General features: G+C 32.9%; 3 protein-coding genes across 14 annotated transcripts; 2 read left to right on the top strand and 1 right to left on the bottom strand.

Moving 5' to 3' along the window:
• The first annotated feature begins 13,617 nt into the window (after window positions 1-13,617).
• LOC18595724 (O-fucosyltransferase family protein) lies at window positions 13,618-17,428 on the top strand. Of its 2 annotated transcripts, XM_007023800.3 has the most exons (6): window positions 13,618-14,030; window positions 14,107-14,186; window positions 14,702-14,772; window positions 14,864-14,952; window positions 16,176-16,397; window positions 16,496-17,428. In XM_007023800.3, the coding sequence occupies exons 1-6, from the start codon at window positions 13,879-13,881 to the stop codon at window positions 17,229-17,231; spliced, it is 1,350 nt and encodes a 449-aa protein (XP_007023862.3). In that variant the 5' UTR covers window positions 13,618-13,878; the 3' UTR covers window positions 17,232-17,428. The 2 variants fall into 2 exon arrangements, with proteins under 2 accessions (XP_007023862.3, XP_007023863.3); XM_007023801.3 differs by lacking the exon at window positions 13,618-14,030 and having other exon boundaries at window positions 14,667-14,772.
• A 1,596-nt stretch (window positions 17,429-19,024) lies between these two features.
• Window positions 19,025-20,235, top strand: LOC18595723 (EG45-like domain containing protein 2). 2 transcript variants are annotated; one of them, XM_018123591.2, is made up of 3 exons: window positions 19,044-19,345; window positions 19,491-19,770; window positions 19,878-20,235. In XM_018123591.2, the coding sequence occupies exons 1-3, from the start codon at window positions 19,237-19,239 to the stop codon at window positions 19,882-19,884; spliced, it is 396 nt and encodes a 131-aa protein (XP_017979080.1). In that variant the 5' UTR covers window positions 19,044-19,236; the 3' UTR covers window positions 19,885-20,235. The 2 variants fall into 2 exon arrangements, with proteins under 2 accessions (XP_088663867.1, XP_017979080.1); XM_088807741.1 differs by lacking the exon at window positions 19,878-20,235 and having other exon boundaries at window positions 19,025-19,345; window positions 19,491-19,774.
• LOC18595722 (Pentatricopeptide repeat (PPR) superfamily protein) lies at window positions 19,063-24,088 on the bottom strand. Of its 10 annotated transcripts, none has more exons than XM_018123587.2 (4): window positions 21,212-24,088; window positions 21,044-21,130; window positions 20,859-20,886; window positions 19,063-19,931 (listed from the first exon to the last, which is right to left on the bottom strand). In XM_018123587.2, the coding sequence occupies exon 1, from the start codon at window positions 24,044-24,046 to the stop codon at window positions 21,593-21,595; it is 2,454 nt and encodes an 817-aa protein (XP_017979076.2). In that variant the 5' UTR covers window positions 24,047-24,088; the 3' UTR covers window positions 19,063-19,931; window positions 20,859-20,886; window positions 21,044-21,130; window positions 21,212-21,592. The 10 variants fall into 10 exon arrangements, with proteins under 10 accessions (XP_017979076.2, XP_088663863.1, XP_017979077.2 ...); XM_088807737.1 differs by having other exon boundaries at window positions 21,044-21,124; XM_018123588.2 differs by lacking the exon at window positions 20,859-20,886 and having other exon boundaries at window positions 21,212-21,287; window positions 21,511-24,088.
• Window positions 24,089-24,552: the final 464 nt, after the last annotated feature.

Raw genomic sequence — 24,552 nt, 5'->3', positions numbered from 1 at the left:
ATACACGGTTTCTTTTGAATTGATCAAGTTCCTCTTGCATGGCTAATATCCAGCTTTCTTCTTTTTCTACTTCTTCAAAGCTCTTAGGCTCTATTTAAGATATGAAAGCTGAAAACTCATATGTCTCTCTAGTTGCTCTCCTAGTTTTAACTCCATGAGAAATGTCACCTATAATTTGCTCTTATGGATGATCCTTAATGTACCTCCAACTCTTTGAAAGATCATGATGTTGATTTTCAGTCCTTTGCAAGGTTTCTAAGGGTGAAGGTTCTGTGTCTCTATCTAGGGTGTTTTCTTCACTGTTTTTCTTGTCATCTAAACTCATTTCTTCCATTTGTTTTTCAAGGACATCCATATCATTTTCATCATCAGAAATTTCCTTTTGCAAGGTATTGGATTCATCAAAAACTACATAGACGGATTCTTCAACTGTTAAAGATCTTTCGTTGAAGACTCTATAGGTTTTTAAGTTTAATGCATATCCTAGAAATATAGCTTCATCACTCTTTGCATCAAACTTTCCTAAAGGCTATTTTTCATTGTTCAACACAAAGCGTTTGCAGCCAAAGCTTATAAGGTGAGAGATATTTGGTTTTCTACCTTTGTATAGCTCATATGGAGTCTTTGATATTATGGCTCTTATAGACACTCTATTAAGAATACAAGTTGCTTTGTTAACCACTTCTGCCCAAAAATATTTTAGTAAATTATTTTCACACAGCATAGTTCTAGCCATTTCTTTCAAGGTTCAGTTTTTCCTTTCTACAACTCCATTTTACTGGGGTGTTCTAGGTGTAGAAAAATTATGATTCAACCCTTTTCCATTGCAAAAATTCTCAAATTCATCTCCTTCAAACTCACTTTCATGATCACTCCTAATACTAACTATAGCTAGTCCTTTTTCATTTTTAACCTTTCTACAATGACTTAAAAATGCTGGTAGAGCTTTATTCTTATGAGCAAGAAAATAGACCCAAGTGAACCTAGATAGAGTAGTCATCAACTATTACAAAGCCATAAGATTTTCCTCCTAGACTAGTTGTACTTATTGGACCAAATAGATCAATGTGTAGCAATTCAAGACATCTAGATGTGGAGACAACTTTCTTAGTTTTAAAAGATGTTCTAGTTTGTTTACCTACTTGACATGCATCACAAATTTGATCATCCTCAAGTTTAAGCTTAGGCAATCCTATAACCAGATTTTTCTTAATTAACTTTGACATGGTATGCATGCTTACATGTCCAAGTCTCCTATGCCATAGTTTGCCATCATTTTCAACTTTTGCTACAAGACATGTTTCATAATCCATTTCAAGATTCTCAAGAAATACAACATACATATTCTTTATTCTTTTTCCTATAAATGAGACTTTGTTAATGCTTATATCTATCACTTCACACTTATTTGAATCAAAACGTACTTTCAAACCTTTATCACACAATTGACTAATGCTCAATAAATTGTGTTTCAAACCTTTAACTAGCAACACTTGACTAATTTGAGCTTGAGAATTCTTACCAACTGTTCTTATGACATGAATTCTACTTTTTGAATCATCACCAAAGGATACGGTGCCTCCCTTTCTTTTGTCCAGCTGAGCAAATAGCATTTCATCTCCTATCATGTGCCTTGAGCAACCACTGTCCATATACCAAGGCTGCTTCTTCTTTAGCTGAGCTTTTGAACATGTATCTTTTGAGTGCAGCTCAACGTACAAAACAAATTTTCAGTTTTTCTTAATAGGTACCCATACTTTGATGGGTCCTTGAAGGTTAGTAGCAATGTAGGATCCTTTTGGAACCCAAATCATTTTTGTTTTTTGTGTGTTTCTTCTTCTATAGCAATTGTAAGATAAATGACCAAGTTTATCACAGACATAGCATCTAAGGGAAAAGTCATTTGCATTTCTTCTGAAATTTGTGCTCTTTTTTTATGATTTTTTACTTAAATTCTTAAGAACAACATTTTCATTTATTGCCTTTTGCAAAGCTTCAGTTCTATTGTCTAGCTCCAATTTCATAACTTCAAAATATGTTTTTGAATGTTCTAGTTCAATTTGTAGAAAATTTCTTTGCTCAAAAATAGAGGTGAAATCATGTCTTACCTTTTGCAAATCAATCTCAAGAGATGTAGTTTTTCTTTTCAAAGTTTTATATTTTGATGCAAGTTTTTCAAACTTATCATAAAGACATTCATACTCTTCTTGCAATTCATCAAATGAAGTATCACAGTGGACAAAAGATACCTCAAATTCATCATCTCTGGCCATCAAACACAGGTTTGCTCTTTCTTCCACTTTCTCATTTAATAAGTCTTCAAATTTTATCTTTAACTCTTCAAGAGCCATGAAGCATAATTCAATTCGATTTGAGGATTCATCTTCACTTGATTCCTTGTCTTCATCTGCCATGTTGCTTGTTAGGCATTGATTCTCGCAAGAGTTGTCTTCGAATTCTTTTTCCATATTTGTTTCTCCATATAACTCTTCTAATTTTTGCCAAATTTCCTTAGCACTTGTGCACATGAACACTTTCTTATACTCTCTATAATCAAGTGCACAAATGATAGTATGCATGGCCTTAAAGTTGATTTGTACTCTCCTTATTTTAGCTTTTGTCCACTCGGACCTTGGCTTAGGAATTAGCTCATTGGTTACAACATTTAATGTTGAAGGAATGAAGGGACCATCGGTTATGACATCTCACATCTCATAATTTAAAACTTTAATGTATGTTGACATTCTTGTACTCCAATATGGGTAATTTGAGCCATCAAACAAAGGTGGTCTGTTTTTGGACTGTCCCTCAGCAACTATAGATTTCTGAAGAACGATTTGGATCTTCCCAAGGGTGTTAAACCTTAATAACACAAGTTAGGCTCTGATACCACTTGTTGTCCCAAATAAATGTGCTAGAGGGGGGTGAATAGCACTTTTTGGCTCTTAATAAAACTATCTTTTAGTTGAGAATAGATTCAAGATAAAAGGAAAATTAAAGGATGAATGAAAGATTAAAAAAAAAATAGAGGAGACCATGCGTAGCAATTTAAGTGGTTCGGTTCAAGACCTACATCCACTACCTTGATTGTTAACTAGGGAATTTCCAAATTAATCCACTATGAACCAGTGAAATTCACAAGCTTTCACTAAGCTATACAATGGCTTTTACCAAGCTTAGCCAAAACCTTTCACAATGGTTTTTACTGGGATCACCGAAACCCAAAGTGATTTTTCAAAGGCTCAACCACAACCTTTCACAATGGTTTTTCATGGGCTCAACCAAAACGTAAATTGGTTTCTCAAAAGCTTAACCACAGTCTACAACAATGATTTTTCACGGCATCAACCAAAACCCAAAGTGGTTTTTCAAAGGCTCAACCACAACCTACAACAATGGTTTTTACTAGGATCAACCAAAACCCAACAATTAACTTTTCTCGGCTAAGTTAAAACCTATACACCCAATCAAGCAATCCAAGCTTGAATAAATTCCCTTAGAGTGTCTCGAACACTCTAAGTATATAAGGAGAAAAGAAATAAATGTGTAATTGTGATCACTGACTTGATCTAAGTGGTACAAAGTGAAGTGCTTGAATCTTTTACAAGAATAGGCGTGAAGTGCAGAATAATGCAGAGAGTTTTTGCTGGTTTTTGAGCTCTTTTGGACTTGGAAGCCTTCATTACATTTCTAGCCGTTGGAAGCCTTTTAAATACTTGAAAAATCAACTATGGTAGGTGTTAGGCAATTTTTGACCGTTGGAAATAATTTTGTTCCAGTTCTGACCGTTAATCTGTCTTCTAGTGCATAATTCAAATTTTCTGGTAGAATGCTCTTAGTCGACTAACTGCACTCTTAGTCGATTAAGTCGTCTCTATCTTCTGATCCTAGTTTTTGGCAGTGAGCACTTAGTCGACTAACTTACTTCTTGGTCAACTAAGTTAGTTTTGTCTTGAAGTCCAAATTTCTAGCAGTAGCTTCTTAGTGGACTAACCCACTTCTTGGTCGACTAAGTCTTTTCTACTTCTCAATACTCTTAAGCCCGCCAACTTCTGATTTGAATTTTAGCTAAATAATACCCTTCATTATCCAACTAAGAGACTTCTGTTTTGTTGATTAGTTATGGCTTCTTATTCATATGATTTTTTATATGTGCCTTTGAATGATTGATTTATTCTTAGCATAAAATTTTTGTCCTGAACACTCAAGTAGAGATATTAGACACAAATGAATGGGAATATTTTATTATCATCAAAAACTAATGGAGCCAACAGTGGTTAAGTTTTTCAAGGCTGTTTTGGTGATTTAAGAAAAAATTCACCAACCTTTGTTGTTTACGTAATATGATATGATCATATGGCTTTATTTTACATTTTGATTTGGTGATCAATACAACATGAATGAGATCCTATGAGGGTGAGGTCATTTTATTTGTTTATTTTCTTCTGCCATGATTTTGTTTATATTTGATGCATGACTAGCCTTTACCCAATAGACATTGCAAATATTATCATGAATTGATTTTGTTTGAATGCAATTGTGGATATTGAATACATTTGTGAAGATAGTCATTATAGATATTGAAAATTCTACCATCATTGTGAATATTTTGAATATTAAATTGTAATTTTTTAGAAAATACAGATGCATTAACTAAGAGGGAGCAATCCCTATTTTGCGATAGAAATTTAAAATATTCATGCTAAAAATAGTTATGACATTGCACTCTTAAATCAAGGTGTAATTTGTCATCATTAAAAAAGAAGGATGTTGTTTACTTCATATGTTTTTTATGATAACAAAAAATTCCTCATTCTTTAATATTTAACTATGTTACTTGAGTGTGCAGGGCTAAAATGGGTATATTAATGTCTATCCCACATCCCAAATTCCCCATGATAAGTCCCAAGTTGAAAGAAAGTGATTCGAGCAAGATGGAAGACATCTCATGAGGTTTAATTGATCATAATTCCATCTTAATCGATCAAAACAGTTAAAAAGAAAGACTTAAAGTATCACAAAAGGATTTTAATCGATTAATCTATAATTTAATCAATTAAAATGACACTAGAACGGACTTTGAGAAGGACAGAGAGGTTTTAATCGATTAAAACAATACTAGAATACACACTGAGACAAGCAAAGAGATTTTAATCAATTATCAGAAAATTTAATTAATTAAAACAGTAGTAAAAGATGGTGCAGACAAAGTTAATTGATTAACCATATGGTTTAATCAATTAAAAGTCAAATTGAAGATATTTTAGTGCTAAAATTGAGGATTCAAATTTCAGTTAACCGTTGAAAGGTGTCAAGTGAAGAAGTTTGAATCGAAGGAGATTTTAATCAATCAAAATTCAGAAAGAAGAAACAGAAAGCTTTTAATTGGTCAAAGACAAGTTTAACCAATTAAACAAAAGTAATGGGGACATATAGAATGGTTTTAATTGATTAAAACTAGTATTAATTAAAGAAACTAAAAGACAAACAAGAAGACTTTAATTGACTAAAATCCATTTTAAGTGATTAAAATACCATACAAATTTGAATTTAATGCTATTAGTGTTGGAGTTGGATCTTTGTGCATGCATATGTTTGTGTAAACTATGGATTTCAAAATTTTTCTAATTATGGAAGCAAGTAATCCAAATACACAAGCAGAATTACACATCATATATCAAGTAAATCGATTTCATCATATCTAGAAATTCAAGAATCAAATAGATTAGAAATCATACCTTTTCTTTATGAGAATCTTGATTCTTGTCTCTTAGTGAATTGTAGTAAATTCACCACCACACCAAAAATATGATTTCTTAACCAAATTGACTTACCACTTATTCTTCAAGAATTTCTTCAACTTGAGCCTTGAGTGAACAAGGTCTGGAATGCTAAATCAATATGGTAACTATTGAATTTCGACCTTTTTCTTCTTTGAAATTTTGATTATTTTTCTTGTGAAAGGTCTCTAGAAAAAGTACCAAAACTAGAGAGAAAGAAGATACTTAAGAAAGGAGCGGCTATGGAGGAATTCTTGGAGGACAATTTTTATAATTAGGGTTTAGCCTAAAGCTTGTGTAAAAAAAGTTTGTCTACCTTCTTTTCAAAAGGTGTGATCACCCTTGAATATTATTTTCCATCATAGACTTTTTTCATTTAAAGAATTTAATTAAAATTAAATTCCTATCAAAAGTCCAAGTTGGTCACCTAAAAAGTATTATGGTTGTTCCATGCTCCTCCAAAAATTATTAAAATTATAATTAAATAGTAAACAATTTATTTATTTATTTATAATTATTTGTCCAAGTCAAAATAAGATTCCTTATTGAATAATTATTCTATTTTAATAATATCCATCTTTAATTAGAAAGAATTAATAAAAAAATAAAAAAATCCTTGGCAAACATAGAATCTTATAATTTATCAAGAAATTAAAATTAATTATAAATAAAGAATAAACTATTTAATTCTTTAATTATAATTAAAATGTTCCAATATTATTTTATCTCAAGACAATAATTATCTTAATAAATTTTTTCATTTTAAGACAACTCTTGCCTTAAAAAAATATTTATTCTTTAAGACTATTTTTGACTTATCAAAAATAAAATAATATAATTTAGATAGCTCTTCTCTTAAATCAACACATATACTATTGTCTAATTTAAGACAACTCTTGTCTTAAATAAAATAACATATATACCTTGTCTAAATTAAGACAACTTTTGTCTTGATTAAGACAATATGTAAAGTTGCCATTTTTGAATATTACTGTAATTAATTAAAAATATATGCATTTCAACTTATGCAAGTTAAATTCTATAAAACTAAGTGGGAAATCTATTTGGACATAAATATTCCAAGCTCCAATGAACTTAAAATTACTATTAATCTCATTAAGATAATTCAAGTTTATTAACCATGAAATCACTCCACCATAAATTCATGGTCGTACTCTTGGATTAACTACAATTATAAGAAATGATCCAATATTAATATTTAATATTAGTTGTCCAATTACTAACCTTATGTTGTAAATCCTCATAACCATCAAATGATAAAAAGTGAAATTACTGTTTTACTCTTTATGTCAATTTTGTCCTTTAGTCTTAAATTTCATCCAATTGGTGATCCAATACTCTAAATCTAATCTTTTAAGTATTAAGACGTGATGAGTAGCTAATTCATCAATCTACTAGGTCCAGATTAATCATTAATCTTCCTAAAATCACTAAAAGTGATGTTAATGCTATAAACTTCACTTTCTGAATATATGTTGTGGATACTTACCTCAATTATAATCCCAACATATGGGAGCTAGATCAACGTAATGTGATGATCATGCCTATAGTACATCAAAGATTATAAGGAGATAAAACATGAGTCCATTATCCATTAAGATTTCGATTCTACCATAAGTGAATGCATAAGTGTGAGATCAAGGTTTACATAACGGTTAAACTTAAACTTGATTCTTATGTGATTCTAGTTCAAATTATAGTGTCATTATTTGAAGTCAACTACTCCAATGATTTGAGATTCATCATTCCCTTGAAGTGAATCACATTCCTCACATTGGAAGTAATTCGGACACTACGGCCTTTACACAATAAAGTGACCAACTTTATTATGTGGCTATGAACAAGTTTTAGATTCAGTTAAAATACATGTCTCCGATGTATGACTCTTCATTTAATTGTATTTTAATATCTAAATAGAATCATAGTATCTTTATAACTAGATACTAAATGCTTACTTAAAAAAAGCTCTTCGTTTTATTATCAAAATGTACTTTCATAACAAATAAATGAATAGAAATAAACATGAGAATATACTTGCTTTCCAAGGCACCATATTCTCAAATTCCTAGCAGCTAGAAGATAAAATAATAGGTAGATTGGCTTCAAACTATCTCCAATAGTCTAATTTCACTCTCCAAATATAAAATGGGTTTAAATGGTCATAAATGCATTAGAGAAGCACCCAAGAGTTTGATTGAGCTTAGATGAGTCAAAAACTTTTCTTTTCAAGTGTATTACACTCTCATTCTTTGTAAAACTGTTTGAATTGAAACTTATACATCTTTGATCAGCTTGGTGATCAATTGTACTCTATCTTATTCTTATTTCTAGTTTACTTTGATTGTGCAAAACACTCTAAGAGACAGATCAAGCTTAAAAGGCTTAGGGATTTTTGTAAGGGTTTAGAGCTTGGGTTAGAAGCTCACATTATAAAAGCTTGGTAGAAGTTGCTGATTCCACTAGTTTTAATGACGATGTGTTGAAAATCCTTGATTAAGAAGATCAACGTAGTGGATGTCGGTCAAAGGGATTGAGCCACTATAAATATTTTGTTTTGTCCACTTCTCTCAATCCTCTATTTACTTGGTGTTCACTAACCTCAACAAGTTTACAAGTTTTCCATCTTAATTCATCCAAAAGTCTTTAAACTCAAAGAGTTGCCTTTAAAATATTTTTAAAGTGCTCTCTACCCCCTTCTAGCACTCCATTTGGGACTAACAGAACTATACTTAAAAAATCAATTAAGTCCCCTATTGTCGATTTTGTACACGCAAGTATACATATCAAACAAGTAATATAGTGATGAAATAGAGTAATATAGTGATGAAATAGAGTATCGTTCCCATGGAGATTTGTTTCTAATGTTTCATTAAGTACTAAAATTATAAAAGAAATTAATCTTATTAAGTAATCCGAGGAAAAACTAATTAAAAACAATAAATCAACACTGAATAAACTAACAAACTAAATAAGTTAAGATAAGTAGTATATTAAAGAGCTAGGATTACGGGTTCATTCAACATTTCATCTAATACCAGCTTTTCTTGTTATTAATCTTTCATGGTTGGTTTTACTAACCTAGAATCCAAAACTATGGACAAGTCTTCGTCGAGTTGCTTGTACAAATATCCAACTTAATTAGTTCACTATATGTCTATAGGAATCAATTAAATTAAGTTCATTAAGCAAGTGTCCTAATATGGCTATGTATGGCAATTAGAGTATGTCTACCCGAATTGCGAATCAAATCACCTAAGTGACATGAACATGCACTATTCAAACCTTAGTCCAATCTAAAATCTCTTTCTCAACTCTCAATTAGATTCACAAATCAGTTAATTGTTAGCTAGACAATCAAAAGCATTAAGAACAGATTTGGATAAGCAAAACTAAACCCATTCATGATAAATAAAAGAGAAACTAGTATTCAAACTACAAGTTGAAATCCACCACAATCCTAAAAAAAATAGTCTAACTCGTAATATCTAATAAAAATAATATCAAAAGAAATTTAGCCATGAATTCAAGTCAAAGAAAATAAGAAAAACACAAAAGTAAAGAAAGACACTAATTATTGAAGCTTTGCAATCTCAATTCTTTCTCAAATTCTCTTATTTTCTTGCTTTGTTCTTGGCTCTAAATCTCCAAAATAGTTGTTTGTTGCCTCCCCCTTAAAACCTCTGAAAAAAGTCACTTAAATAGGCTCCAAATAACCTAATTTTCAAAATCTCGTCAAATTTTTATTTTTGAAAAATCGTCCAGCACCGTAGCCTTGATTTCTTGGTGCTACAGCGCTGAATTTTTGGCCTTGGGAGCACCATGGTGCTATTCTTTCAGTGCTGCGATGTTGTGCTCTAGAAAAAGTGTATGGTGCGTTTCCTTTCACTGGCGCTGCAGCCTTGTTCTCCTAGCATTGTGGCAGTCTATCAACTTTAAATATGATTTTCACCTTAAATTGGGAAAAGTGGTAAACATAAAAGTTGTAACCCTATTTCTTAACTTTCCAATGGCTTAAGAACCATATCAATTGGACTTCTGCATTGAAAGATATGGTCCAAATATTTCATCATGCTCAATCCACGCATACTGCTACAATGCTCCGATTTAGACAAATATTTTGACCATGATCCAATCAGAACGAAACATATATGAATGAAGCCATCACCATACTTGCATGGATTTTCATCAAATAAGTCTTTTTCATCAAATTTCCCACAAAAGCAATAAGAGAAATTAGTAATACTACTCTTAAAGTAATTTAAAACAAAATAACATAAAATTAAACTCAAATAACTTAAATTACATACTCAATATGTAATCAAACTTAAATTAGAAAAACACCTAAAATGATAAAATTCGAACATAAAATCTCAAAAGTCTAGTTACTTAAGCCCTCAAAATGTTTCAAAATAACTCTATATAATAGAGTTATCACCCCCGTCCTTTTATTGCATTCAATTAAACTCCTAAATTTTTATTTTGATTATATAAATCCCTTTCACTAACAATTGGCAATTTTATGCCATGTCAAATAAGCCACTGAACTATACATAAAAAGTCAATTAAGCCCACATCCTTTTATCGCATTCACTTGAACCCTTAAACTTTTATTTTGAATCAAATAAACCCTTCTCACTAACAATTGACAATTTTATGCCATGTCATCTACCATGTGGCATGTTGACATGTCATTTTGCTAATGTCACTGCCATGAGGCAGATGATGTGGTATTAAATGTTACTTATTAGGATTTATGTGTTTACCTCTTTGCCTAGTCACATGTCCAAAAATGATTGGTTTAAGGATTTCAAACAAAAAAAGAGCTAATTACTTTCTTCTCTAATTTGAAAGAATAAATGTTTTGAGATTAAACAAAATAAATCATCTGATTTAGGGTTTAAATCCAAAACTAACTAGATCACTTTAAAGATAAAAAATCAAATAAATCTTTCTAACTAATAAAAGTCATTTTAATCCTTTATCGCCCAAAAAACAATTTTTAGGTAAAAATCAAACTCATGTACATTTTAAGTTTTTTTCTATAAAACATACTAAGCATGAAATAGAATCATTGTTCAATTTTGGTTTGTACATAAAATGTAAATATAAATTACAAATTGTGTGAATTGTGCACTTGAAAGAGACCTAACCTTGAACGGAATGAAGCCTTTATCATACATGCATTTTGCCTTCAAAAATTAAGAAGTCCATTTAGCAGAACACTTAGGTACCTTATTTTAAGTTGGTTAAAACTAAAAATATATAAAAGCCCAATGAATATTTTTACAATTGAATATTTTTACTGCCATTGAATCTAAAGCTTGCAAAGTTCATTTTTAAAAAGTAAAAATGCTAGTCGGCCGGTTATGCTCCTTAAAATTCAATGGTGAAAATTTGTTCATCACTTTAATACAACAGAAGCAAAAGGTAACGAAGAGAGAGTTTTCAATCAATTTCCAGTGGCATTTGTTATTAAGCTACAAACTTTCGACTGTAAAAGTATTCATTAGGGTTTTTTTTTTATGTTATTAGTTTAATCAACTTAAAGTATACATGACTTTGATTTCTACGTGAAAATCATTATTCTTTTGAAAGAGTAAAATCATTTTTTGGATAATAAAGGATTAGAACGGTTTTAATCGATTGAAAATATTTATTTAATTTTTGGTGTTTGAGATGATTTTGTAAGCTTGGGTTTAAACCTTAAATCAAATAATTTAGTTTGTTTAATCATAAAATATTTGTTCAATTAGATTAGGGAAGAAAGTAAGTAGGTTTTTTTTTCTTTTGTTTTTTTGTTTTAAATCCTTAAGTCAATCATTTTGCACATGTGGCAGAGCAAAAAGGTAAACACACAAATTTTAATCAGTAACATTTAATGCCACATCATCTGCCACGTGACATTGATATCATCAAATGACACGTCAACATGCCACATGGTAGATGATGTGGCATAAAATTACCAACTGTTAGTGAGAAGGGTTTATTTGATATAAAATAAAAGTTTAAGGGCTTAATTGAATGAAATAGAAAGATGAGGGCTTAACTGACTTTTTGGGTATAGTTCAAGGGCTTATTTGAGTGTTTAGCCAATATCAAAACAAGCCATGATGCTATAGATTATAGACTTAACAGATTTCAATTAAGTATGGAAGCCATAATGTGGGGGGCAAGTATCACATGTATAGTTATATGTATATAACTAGGAGTTGGCCGAATGCCACTTACAAAGAATTACAAAGAAATCCAAGATAAGGGGATCATACCTTATCTATTATGAGTTGGGACGACCTACAACCCCTAGTATGAGTGAGGCGAGATGCCACTCATAAGTGCACTTAGTACTCCAAGGTAGAGGGATCATACTCTATCTGCTATGAGTTGGGGTGGATTAGCACTCATAGTATCATTGTTTTATTAGGTGTTCAAATTAGAATTTTATGAATAGTTACGTTAGATCAATGGACAGACTAAGTTCTAGACATAGATTGAGTCATATATTGAATGTTGATTGTGTGTTACCATATGGTTGAATTCTAGAGGAAACTCCTATTATGTGAGTATTTTCACATCAATAATTTAAGTAATATATGGAAATTATAGTAAAACACCTACAATTTGGTTCTAAGAGCTAAGTATCAATATCCCTTGTAAAGTACTTAATGCTTCAAATATAGTACAGCTTCCTTGTTTTTCACAAAGGATTTTTCAAAAGCATTCAATTTTTCTTCGTAGATTATAAGTTTATGAAATATCAATTTCAACTAAGAAAAATAGTTGGTTTATAATAAATCAGTTTCAAGTTTTTAACAAGAAAGTTATGCTTATCTCAATATTCATGTTTGTATAAAATTATGATTTGTGCAAAAGCTCTTCCTTTTGACTTGTCCCTTTATCATATTCACTCACAAAACGGAGTTTTTGTGACTCACACATTAATTTTTTTTTTTTTGTAGATTAGTAATTATCTTACTACTTTTGTCACGAAGATAACCTCTTGGTTTTTCTTAATAGGTGATTTAGTTGTCAACTTGAAACTAGAGAGTTGAGTCACGTTTCACAATTGAGTCGGTATTTATTTTTATACTTATATGTGATTGAACATGTTTTATGGTGATGTAGTCAAGATATGGCATTTTATTTTATGAAAATGTACAGATTAATGTTATATGATGGCTCGAAAGCCTATATGGACACTCGAGGGTATATAAGCATGTTTATATGATATGAAACATGAGACTTACTTTATATAGACATTGTTATGAGAATGAAGGTGTTTTCACACCTTATGTTGAGACGTTTCACAATTGTATGATGACGCGTGTATATGTTTAAATTATATAATGTGATTGTGTGCAATTGTGTGTGAATGTTGAGATGAATAGTTTATGTAAGATCAGTATGAGATTACGTTGGGTCTACTGAGTCATATCTATCTAGTTTCTCGCGATCATATCTCTAGAATTGAGATGTGACATTTATTTATATATGATATGAAAAATGAAATTTGAAAAACTTTTATACTTTGATGTGTATATTTCTAACCTTAAAACTATCTTCAGGATAATTTTGCCCTCGTTATGTTGTTGTCAGAATTAATGGCAATATACTTCTAGAATTCAACAAAAATGCCCACAAAAAACTACATTCAGTAAATCTGAAAATTTTTATTTAGAGTTTCAAAGAAAAGAAGTTTGATTGAAAAAAAAAATCAGTAAAAATATAATTATTTTTTAATTAATTAATTTTGACTTTCAACAGGATAAAGTTATCAATATTTATCAAAAAGGCAATCATCATTCATCAGAAATTATCAGTCTTGAGTTTTGAATATACAAACTGATGGTACATCGATTAAAAAAAGAACGAAAGAGCGGTGTTGCGAAACTCCGGTCCAATCCGAACCATTAAAAAGCTATCTGTACACACATCACTTAACCCAGCGCTCCATGATCATACTTTTTGCCTAAAAAATTCTAAAACCGAATCTTTTTTCTCCTTAAAATTAGATTTGTTCTTTTGAAGAACAAATCCAATTGAATCTGATCTAAAAAAAATTGAAAAGAAACTGCATGAAATGATTATGGTATCGGTGAAGCCATTGTTCGTATTGATCTCGACGCTTTCCTTATTCTTGGCCATCGTTTTGCTCTCGCCTTCGAGGCCGTTTTCGCAGCCTTCACAATCTGTCAACTCGCTCAACATGTTACCGATCCGTTCTCTCTCTCGGTGGGTTCTCATTTTTCACTTAATATGTTGCGGTGAATTTCTTTATCAATCCTTGTCGATTTGGCAAAAATTGCAGTGGCAAATCGGATATATGGAGCGTAAAGAGAATTGTGGAGTGGAGACCTTGCAAGTGGTGGCTTCAATCCCACTTAACTCGTTAGTATTTACTAAATGCCTTTGTTCTTTTGTAATTTTTCTTGCATTAGCTCTATTGCCTACTTTTTTCTCTTTTTCTTTTTCTTTTTTTTGGATTTTGGGGAAATTTAATGATATATTGAGAGGTAAGAATATTTTTTGTGAAAGTTTTGTTTTTAATAATTTAATACAGTTAGCTGCCAATGGAGGGAGAAAAGGTGTAAATTTTAGTATTTGGGACTGAGGTTATGAAGTTTTTCATGTAAAAGATAAGGAAGCATTGTTTTAGTTGATGCCCGAAAATAATATTTGGATTAAACTAATATTATATGGGTAATGTTTGATATAGATTCGGGATAAGTATATGGAAAAGAATACACTTTTGGACATTGTATTAGAGTTTTTAAAGAGTGGACAATGGTTTTTGGATTAGGTTACAGGCTTTTGTTTGAAATTTGATATTCTGAGTCAATTTTTGTTTTTAATTGGCTATCATTGCAGACATTTGCATTGGTTTTTTTATTGAAATCCTGCAGCTCTACCAGCCAAGAGTAATGGGTATATTCGTGTCAATTGCTATGGTGGCCTCAATCAGATGAGGAGAGACGTGAGTGCATAACTATTATAAATTTTATTAATCTTTTCTAAAATAACCTTAATTTGCACTAAAAATCAGGTGTTTTTGTGGTGATTGGCAGTTTTGTGATGGTGTTGGTATTGCACGTCTGCTAAATGCTACTCTGGTGTTGCCAAAGTTTGAGGTGGCTGCATATTGGAATGAATCAAGGTAGTCTAGGCCTTTTTTTTATCAATGACTGAACATCTCTTGGAATTTTCATCAATATTTGCTTTTTGTGATAACTCAACTGACACATAGGTCTTTTTGGCATTGCTGTTGTTGATTAGAAATGAACTGACTAGATTATCTTGTGTTGAGGGGCCTATATTTTTTGACTCTTTGTCGAACAATTTCGAACATGTTAAGGCAGTAGAGATCTAGGTAATGTTATACTTGTCAGTTGTCACTAATTATATAATGCTTGGAGTGGAAATAGCCGTTTCTATGTAATGCTCATAATTATGAATCTTTTTTTTTTTCTTTTTGCTCAATCATCAAGAATTTCATTACAGGAAGAGAGAAGAGAGAATACAACTCCATGGTCCTACAAAAAATAATGAACCATGGGAATTATGAATCTACTTATTAAAGTTCTAAGATCGCAAGATATAGTAAGGAGTGTAAATGAAAACCAAGGCAATACTTGATTAACTGTAGTATGGTAGTCTAGGGAATACTGTACTAGTTATGTCTTCTAGACACTGATACTTGCCCTATCTTATTGTTGTTGTCACCCTTAATTTCGTTTTCTTTTATCACATTTGACGCTAGTGGTTTGGTTGATAAATGCTTGTGCTATTCTTCTTTGAAAATTTGCAGATGGTTGTCAAGGGATGAACTTAGTAGAATCTCACATGTTGCTTGACTTTCAGCTCCTGAAGTTCTGAACTTTTAAAATGGGGAAGAATTTAGTTAAGCTTTATTAATTGAAGCTTGAGACAATAAATGTTCTGGATCAAGCAGCTGAGTTTTCCTTTTAGGGAAACTGAACCTCTTCCCAACTGTTCAGTCCTAAATTCATAAGATTAATGATTTGAGTGCTGACTAGAGCTTTATTGTTTCTTCATAGAGGTCGCCAACACATACCCTAAGGATTGCTAATTAAATTGTTAGGATATGTCCCATATGCTTTTTTTTCAATCAACTATTTAAATTATGAACAGTTATCAGTACATATTTTTTATTATACTGTAATTTTTGGTCATAAATACTGCAATCATGACTATGGTGCTTGGTAACTGTTTCTTTTGTTGTATTACATTTAATTCATTGTCAAATGTGTATAGCTGAATTTTGTCCTATGATAGAGTGCCTAATGATATCCAAATGTGTTTATGTTGTCATGATGTTTTATAAAGATAACATCTTTATGATTTTTGCTTTCACCACAGTGGCTTTGCAGATGTATTTGATGTCAATTACTTCATAAAACAGATGAGTGGTTTTGTCAAAGTCGTCAGAGAATTGCCACCAGAGATATCATCAAAAGAACCTTTTCGAGTAGATTGTAGTAAGCGGAAAGGTCAATTTGATTACATTGAAAGTGTTCTTCCATCTTTGTTGAAACATCATTACATCTCTATCACACCAGCAATGAGCCAAAGAAGGGATAGGTATTGCATTTGTGTTTCAGAATTTACCATACTTCAGTTTCTTAGATTTAATGGCATATATGAAGAGTACTTTTCTGTTTTATTATGACATCTTGTAGGTACCCTCAGTATGCAAAAGCTGCACTTTGTCAAGGCTGTTACAGTGCATTAAGGCTGACCAAATCCTTGGAGAAGAAGGCTAATGAGCTTCTGGAAGCCATACCCAAACCTTTCCTTGCCCTTCACCTTCGATTTGAACCAGACATGGTAGCTTATAGCCAATGTCAGTACTCAGGCCTTTCTCCTACCTCCATTGAAGCCATTGAAGCTGCACGTGGAGACGATAGAAAGCCATGGACTGGAGAAGCAGCTCGCATTTGGAGGAAAAGGGGGAAATGTCCTCTCATACCTAATGAAACAGCCTTTATACTTCAAGCAATTTCTGTACCCACAAACACAAATATTTATCTTGCAGCTGGGGATGGACTAATGGAGATTGAAGGCTTAACATCTATTTATACCAATGTAGTTACCAAGTCTGCCCTTCTTAGTGGTGAGGATTTCAAAAGCATGCATGGGAACACAAAAGCTGCCTTGGATTATTATGTATCTATAAACAGTGATTCTTACGTGGCTACATACTTTGGAAACATGGACAAGATGGTGGCAGCAATGCGAGCTTTTAAAGGATTGTACAAAACTCTTTTCCTAAGCAGAAGAGCTTTTTCGGAGTTTACTTCTGAAGGGTTGGAAGGGAAGCAGTTGATGAAAGCCTTATGGAAGGTTCACAAAGAAGATTTTGTCATGGGACGAGGGTCTGCTTTGCCTGACTGCTTTTGTGAATTTAAATTATAGTTTCAGTCTTTTTCTCCTCCTTTTTGTGACAATTCCTTGTTAATTTTTAGGTATTCTTTTTGTATGATTCTGCGGGATACTTGTAAGCCTTTTAACTGGGTATTCTTGAAATTTTAATCGTACAGTGTAATTGGCTTAAATGTAAAACATTTGATGGTCAATTAGCCACTCCAATGCAATATTTTTCTGACTTTTTACTTTTGCCCGGTGAAAGAAGCAGTTCTTGATATTGTAGAACCTGGTTTCTCTTTTGGTACTGTGCTCTTTAAGTAAAATTTGGATATAAAACTGAAGTAAGTGCATTTATCAGAGGCTGTGCTCCTCAAGCCTCAAGGTGCTTCTTCCAAGAGAAGGGTTCCTTCCTTTGATCCTCAAAGATGTTTGATTAAAGCCACTCAGCAGCTCTTGGGAATAGGACTGGTCTTGTTCCATATCCCATGTTCATTGCAGACTAATTTCTTGGTGGATTGGATAAGTTTGCACTTCGCATTTCCTTTGGAAAGTGGAAACTATTAATAATTCCCTTGGTTTTTTCTAGTTTCAATGCCCATGGTCTCCTAAGTGCTTGGGCCATTGGATCTAGTTATCTCCTCTGAGCTGTAGTTCTACCAAAACCTTTGAGCTTGAATCGAAAATAGTGTACTAGAAATTAAAATGCACTAAAAGAATTGGAATTGTAGGAAGAAATAATGCTACTCTGGCTCAATCCTTAGATAAAAAGAGAAACTTTACATGGAAAACTTTTATAAGAAGGAAGAAGACTATTACGTCTCAAGATATTTATTTTTTTTTATTTGAAAAAAAGAAAATTCGAATTTTACATTTTACACAAGGAGATCTTCTTTTGCTTAAACCAGTTGCCTTAACTTTGCAAGCGATCCATGGGTAGCATGTTCTTCAAGCATTGCCAATCAGCATTCTTCTACGCCATACAAGAAAGAAACCCCTTTCATATTCATCCACGTCGTACAATCTCTTGTGTTGGATAGAAATTAATGAACTGTACTTCCTTTTCACCACAGCTCTTTTTGCATGAAGTGGCGCGTATCTTGAAACAATCAATAAATTCGCATGCCTTTGAGGCAAAGCAAACAAGAACCACAAGTTTATGTACTACTTTTACAAGTGCAAAATGGGTGCCTTTCCATTGTGGAATGGATGGTCAAGAAACATATGCAAAAAGCATCAAATAAACGACTCTTGTACATCACTTCAAAAAATTATTCTCCTTAGCCCTCGCTTCAGGCTCAACCAAAAGATTTTATAGATAGATCTTGTAGTTAATACAATACCGGTCAGTAAAAGTATCGAGAAATTTTATATATTATAACATTTTGTTTAATTTAATCTTTTTTAAAACATAAATTATCTACTTTAATTCCAGTATAATTTAATCTTTTTAAGTAATTCTGTAAAATTTTTCTTTTTATTTTTGACATGTCTAGCATTACGTCAACACTTTTTGACACATTAAAATCAGTTAGACATCTCTTACGACAAATTTTGACAAAATTATTCATTAACAATCAAATTACACCAAATAGCAAAATATAACAACTAAAATTAGATTTTTTTTAAACAAATTAAATTAAACAAAATGCTATAATTCAATAATTTCCGGAATACTTTTACCGAGACCAGAATACACATCTAAAGAGAAAAAAAAACCCCTTGTGGAAACCAACTCTCATAATTGACTTTAGTTGTGTGTTAAAGTTAAAGGCTTAGTGAATGTGATCATGTCGCAAGCTAACCAAAGGTGTACACGAAATCGAGTGACTTTCGCTTACAAGTTTGGTTATCTTAACCGTGTTACAGGACACCTGAAATGTTCCATACCAACATCACATTATCATTCTTGACGAAGTTTCCTAATGAGATACGTAGATATATATACCCTCCCAACTTTAGCATGGCAGTAAAACCTCTCTTTCAGAAGCAGAAAAGGGGGGGAAAAGAACAAAACTAACCCACAAATAGTTTATGTTACTGTTTCCTTCATGTAATGGCACTCCTGGTCTTGGCAATTATGATTGCTGCAGCAATAAGCAAAGAAGTCTACTTTGTCCATGGGGATATCGGCACTGCATCATTTTATAACCCTCCATACATACGTGAGTATCTTTTCTTTCTCCTTCACCTCTTTCTCTTCTGAGAATTTTATTCAAACGCCTCTCCTGTTGGAAGAGAAATTCAAAACTTGAATTACAAACAATCGTATCTTTGTTACACCTTTATATCATGTATTCTCCCTTGAAGCAACTAAATGCGATGGTAATCGAGAAGAACAGTTTCCACCTGGGAATCTGTTTGTTGCTGTTAGTGAGGGATTATGGGACAATGGAGCTGCTTGTGGGAGGCGGTACAGATTAAGATGCCTGAGCGGACCGCAGAGACCATGTAAGCATAGAACCATTGATGTCAAAGTGGTGGATTTCTGCCCTGTCACACCATGCCTCTCTACAATGATGCTGTCCAGGGATGCTTTTGCAGCTATTGCACATCAACATGGAAGGAAAATCAATATCGAATATATACAGTAAAATTCTTCCTCTTCTATCTTCTTCGTTTCCTTCAATTGAAAACATCACAGACAACTTATATCAAATTTATGTCTCTGGATTTAACCATGATGACTTGTTGCAGGGTTTGAGAAATTAGCCAGCATGAGTACAATCAGATCATAATACCAGCTTCTGCCTGTGTAGAAGAAAAATACATGCAGGGAACAAATTAGAAGTGTGATAAAGAAGTTAATATCAAGTTCCTAAATTCTTTTACTGATCGGCAGAAATATCAGTAACATTAGCAATAACTATTTGAGTCTGTTACATAAGAGGACAGAAATCACATGGGAGACCACATGCAGTTGTCTTTGTTACATAAAAGGATATTGATGTTGTTTAGAAGTAATGCAAGTACTATTTTATACTCTAAAGATGCATGATGGGCTATTTTTCTAGGAAACTTGTTCAAAGAAGGAATCGGTGCTGCATTATTCAAATTTTTTAACCTAAAATTTGATCTTTAGCGAGCATTTGATTTAGGACACTGATAATAGCTTTTATACTAGTAAATTCTACATTTTCAGATATTTGATATCTAAAAACCGAAAGTCCTTACATCTTTGGATATCTGATAACTTAAAACAAAGAAACAGGTGGGGGCAGGGGGTGTGCCAGGGTAGACCTAGCAAAATCAAACTCCATACACCACTATGAAACCATTTCTTAGGTTCACAGTTCTGCTCAAGACCCATCTCTTCATGAGCTATCACAAGAACAAACCAAGCTAATACTTTGATAGCAATTTCATATTTTAACACGTGGAAAAGTGGCATCTTCTTGACTTGCAGTTCCAAAGATATAAACTATTAAAAACATAACCTACTTTGTTAAATACTCTTACATGCTGCCTAATGCAGAGTTATAGTTTACATGTAAATCACTTTACATGAGCTATCTTAACAACCACAACAACACAATTGGTTGATACGGAGCCAATTATATATATGTATTGAAAGTAAAATGTAGTCATACATTGCATGACAGACACAAGTTGCAATGTCATGCAGCCAACTAAATTTATGCATCTTAGAGTAGTATAATATGGTAAGAATTTTCTTACCCTATATAGGATAAAAACATTTTTGCCCCTACAATAGAATAGTCAAATCAATTATAACAATTTTTAACCATGAATATAAAATCTAAACCAGGACCTCTCACAATCAAAATTCCACACAGTATAAAAATATCGACATATTAATTTAGAATGTATACAGAATTAACTTAGTTTCATATTTTACTTACCTGTGAGCTCATTAACAACTTCAAAAGTCAGATTTTTATTATGTGCTAAACAATTGATTGATTGAGCATCCTGCTGCTTAACTGTTTCTGCAGTGTAAGAGACTAATTATAGACACTTTCACAATTACACTCATATTAAGTGTCCAATAATGAAATCCAGGTACATACCTCCAAGTCAAATCTGCCTCAGAATCTCTCACTGTACATAATGGCTTTGATAGAATGAAAATTACAGTTGACCTACCTGCACAAGCACCACTAGTGAGATTAGCCCATAATTGCCTGTAGCCATCCTCAGCTTCCAGCAAAAGTGGAAACTGAAGCAGACTATACATTACCATAACGTACGCCACATCATTATTTGTTGTTCTGAAGCTAAAATGAATTGTCAGGGTCTGCCTAAAAGAAGTTCTCCATATACTCATTGAGTAATCTAGTGAAAGTTGCAGTTAATCACTCACCCCTACCTCATTTTTACCTGTGAAGCCACCTAATTCCATATGTCTTTCCAGTAAATCCTGAGGTCTTTTACTTTCAACTTTTCCTCCTCTATTTTACTGAGACTATGAGATCATTGTTTTGGTCTCTGGAGCTGCAGTCTTTAATCAAGGTCTTCAAAATAGGTGATGCCCCCGAAGTTATTCCATAAGGTAGATATTGGTTCAAAAGTTGCGAGTACTTCAAAGCAGTTTGAAGTTCCTGTTCATTTAAATCATTGGAGATCATTTTCCTCCACTCCTTTGATTTTCCTTCCAAGCAAATGCCATGTAGAAAGGCAGCAAAAGAAACAGGGTCAGGAACAAAGCCCTTATTCGTTATCTTATCCTTTAACTGGAAAGCAATTCCAGTCATTCCATTTTGGCAAAGGCAGAGGAGGACAGAGTTATAAACAGCAGCTCTTTGAGCAGATCCATCAGATATCATCATATTAAAGGATTCAATAAAAAGAGATTTCTTCTCCAAAGACTGATTATCCAGAATTGCAGTTGGACTGTTTGAGAAGCCATTTACTACATAGTGGAAAGTAATATCATTAGGCATGCACTTGTTAGACAGCATCAATTCAAAATAGAAGACTGCTTTTGCAAGTTTACCTTCCTTGCAAAAGCTCCCAATAAGTATAGTGTATGTGACTACATTAGGCTCCAAACCACAAGATCGCATCTCTTTAAAAGCATTTTCAGCTGTATTAAAATCTCCACTTCGACAAAATCCATTGATCAGAGAGGTATATGTCACCACATTGGGCTTGCATTTTCTTTTAACCATCTGTCCAAACACCCTTAGTGCACCATACATGTCATGGTGCTTTATGTAACCATCTATAATTGTAGAGTACGTGTACTCATCTAGGGTGACCTGTACTTCCATCATTCTAGTGACACACAACAGTGCTTCCTTCATCTGTCCAAATTTGCAGAAACCCTTAATCATGGCATTGTATCCAACAGTACCAGGATCCATGCCTTCTTTAATCATGATTTCAAATAGTTTCTTTGCCTCAAGGAGATCACCATTCCTGATGAATCCATCAACCAGGGTCGCATAAACAAATGCATCAGGGGTTACATTTTGGTCAAGCATCTTGGCAAGGAGGACTTTAGCAGCAGAAAATCTTCCTTTCTTGCAAAGTCCATTCATCAAAACATTATATATACCAGCATCAGGCAATACTCCCTTTTCAACCATCCTGTGTCTAATCATTAATGCTACATCCACCTCTCCCTTTGCAACAAGTCCATGGACAAGAGCTCCGAAAGCAACTAAATCAGGTTTATGTCCACTCTCTGTCATTTCAATGAGCAAATCCAATGCCACAAAATATTCCCCTACTCTGCAATATCCTTGTATCAAAGGAGTATAACTAAACTTATTCGGTATCAATCCCATCTTCATTGCCTGTTTCAGAAGTTGACCAGCTTCCCAAACCTTCCCATCCTTACACAAACCAATAATCAAAGTGTTATACGTAACAATATCTGGTTCACATCCACTCTCAATCATCTGCTTTATAGTCTCTGTCACTTTAACCTCAAAACCATGCTTAAATCGAGCATCAATAATATTATTATAAACCTGAGTATTAACACCCAACCCCATTTCTTTCATTTCTTTCAAAAGCTTGTCAATTTCCTTGAAATCCCCTTTCTTACAAAACCCATTTATCATAGCTCCATAAGTCTTCAATGTAGGCAAAAACCCCTTCATTTTCAACTCCTTGAAAAGGTCCTTAGCTCTTTGGACATCCCTTTTAGTGGAACACCCATCAATTAATGTATTATAAAAAACAACATTCGGAACACACCCTTCTCCCCATCTATCCTCAACCAATTTTTTACCTTCCTCAACCTTCCCTACTTTACATAAACCCTTCACCATTATGCAGACACTATAATTGTCAACACAGCCTTCTCTTTCAACCATTTCATCAAACACTTGATGCGCGATCTCAACTTTTTTTAACTCCACGAGTGAATTAAGCAATGAATTACAAGCAGACACATTAGGAACAGAGTTGTAAATATTAACCACAGAGTAAAACAACTCAAGAGCTTTATCAACAAAGCCAGAATCTACATAAACGCGAACAATAAAGCTTAAAGCTTCATGTGTAGGCTTTATTTCTTCCATTTTCATGTTCTCCAATGCGGTTTCGATCTCAGAAAACAGTCTAAACCTTGCTAGGAGCTTCAAGAAAGAAGAATGAGCCAACTCATTAAGGGGAAAATGCTGAGGTTCTTGCTTAGAGACCCAATCAAAGAACTTTATGCCTAATTCTACGTCGTGTATATGATCAAACACGTAATGGGCAACCTCCGAAACGCAGGTTTCTTCGTCGCAGAAACGGGTTTCGAGGGAATCTGGCCATTGTGGGTGGGTTTTCAGGATTTGTATGGTTTCAGTGATGAGGATTTTGAGGCGGGGAGGGAAGCGAAACGGTGGAGAAGGATTGCGTTTTGGGATGTGGAGGGGTTTGATGCGAGAGAGAAGGGTTTTAGACATCAGAAGGAGAAATGAGAAAAAGAATGAAGAGCTGAGGTTTTTGAGGCTTTAAGGGGTTTAATCATTTGGCTCAGTGACAGCCTTAATCTTCCAAATGTTAAAATGCCTTCCGCATTTCTGCCACTTGTAAGAATGTTGTACAATTTTCTGTTCAAGGCAATAACAAATAAATTTTGAAATTAAACTTGTTTAGGCATAATATTTAAAAAATTTTAAAGAATTCTTCAATCTTTCATTACATTCAATTAAGCTATTATATTTTTACTTTGAGTCAAATAAATTTTTATAATTAAAAAATATCACATGGCATGTTGATATATCATAATTAATGATGATGTGGTATATTGATGTGACATATAACATGGTCATATGACATTTTATATTATCCACGTTGTAACACCCCCGATCTTGATGTTAGCCATGCATGATGCTGGACTAACTTATAGTTGATATGAACTTCGATGTGTATGTTTATGAACTTGAGGAATGCGTATGTCCATAGAAAG

Source organism: Theobroma cacao, chromosome 6 (assembly GCF_053813885.1).
Source record: "Theobroma cacao isolate CCN51 chromosome 6, ASM5381388v1, whole genome shotgun sequence".
NCBI classification, from domain to species: Eukaryota; Viridiplantae; Streptophyta; class Magnoliopsida; order Malvales; family Malvaceae; genus Theobroma; species Theobroma cacao.
Note: the sequence above shows the minus strand (reverse complement) of the source record. Positions and strands in the feature narration are given on the sequence as shown.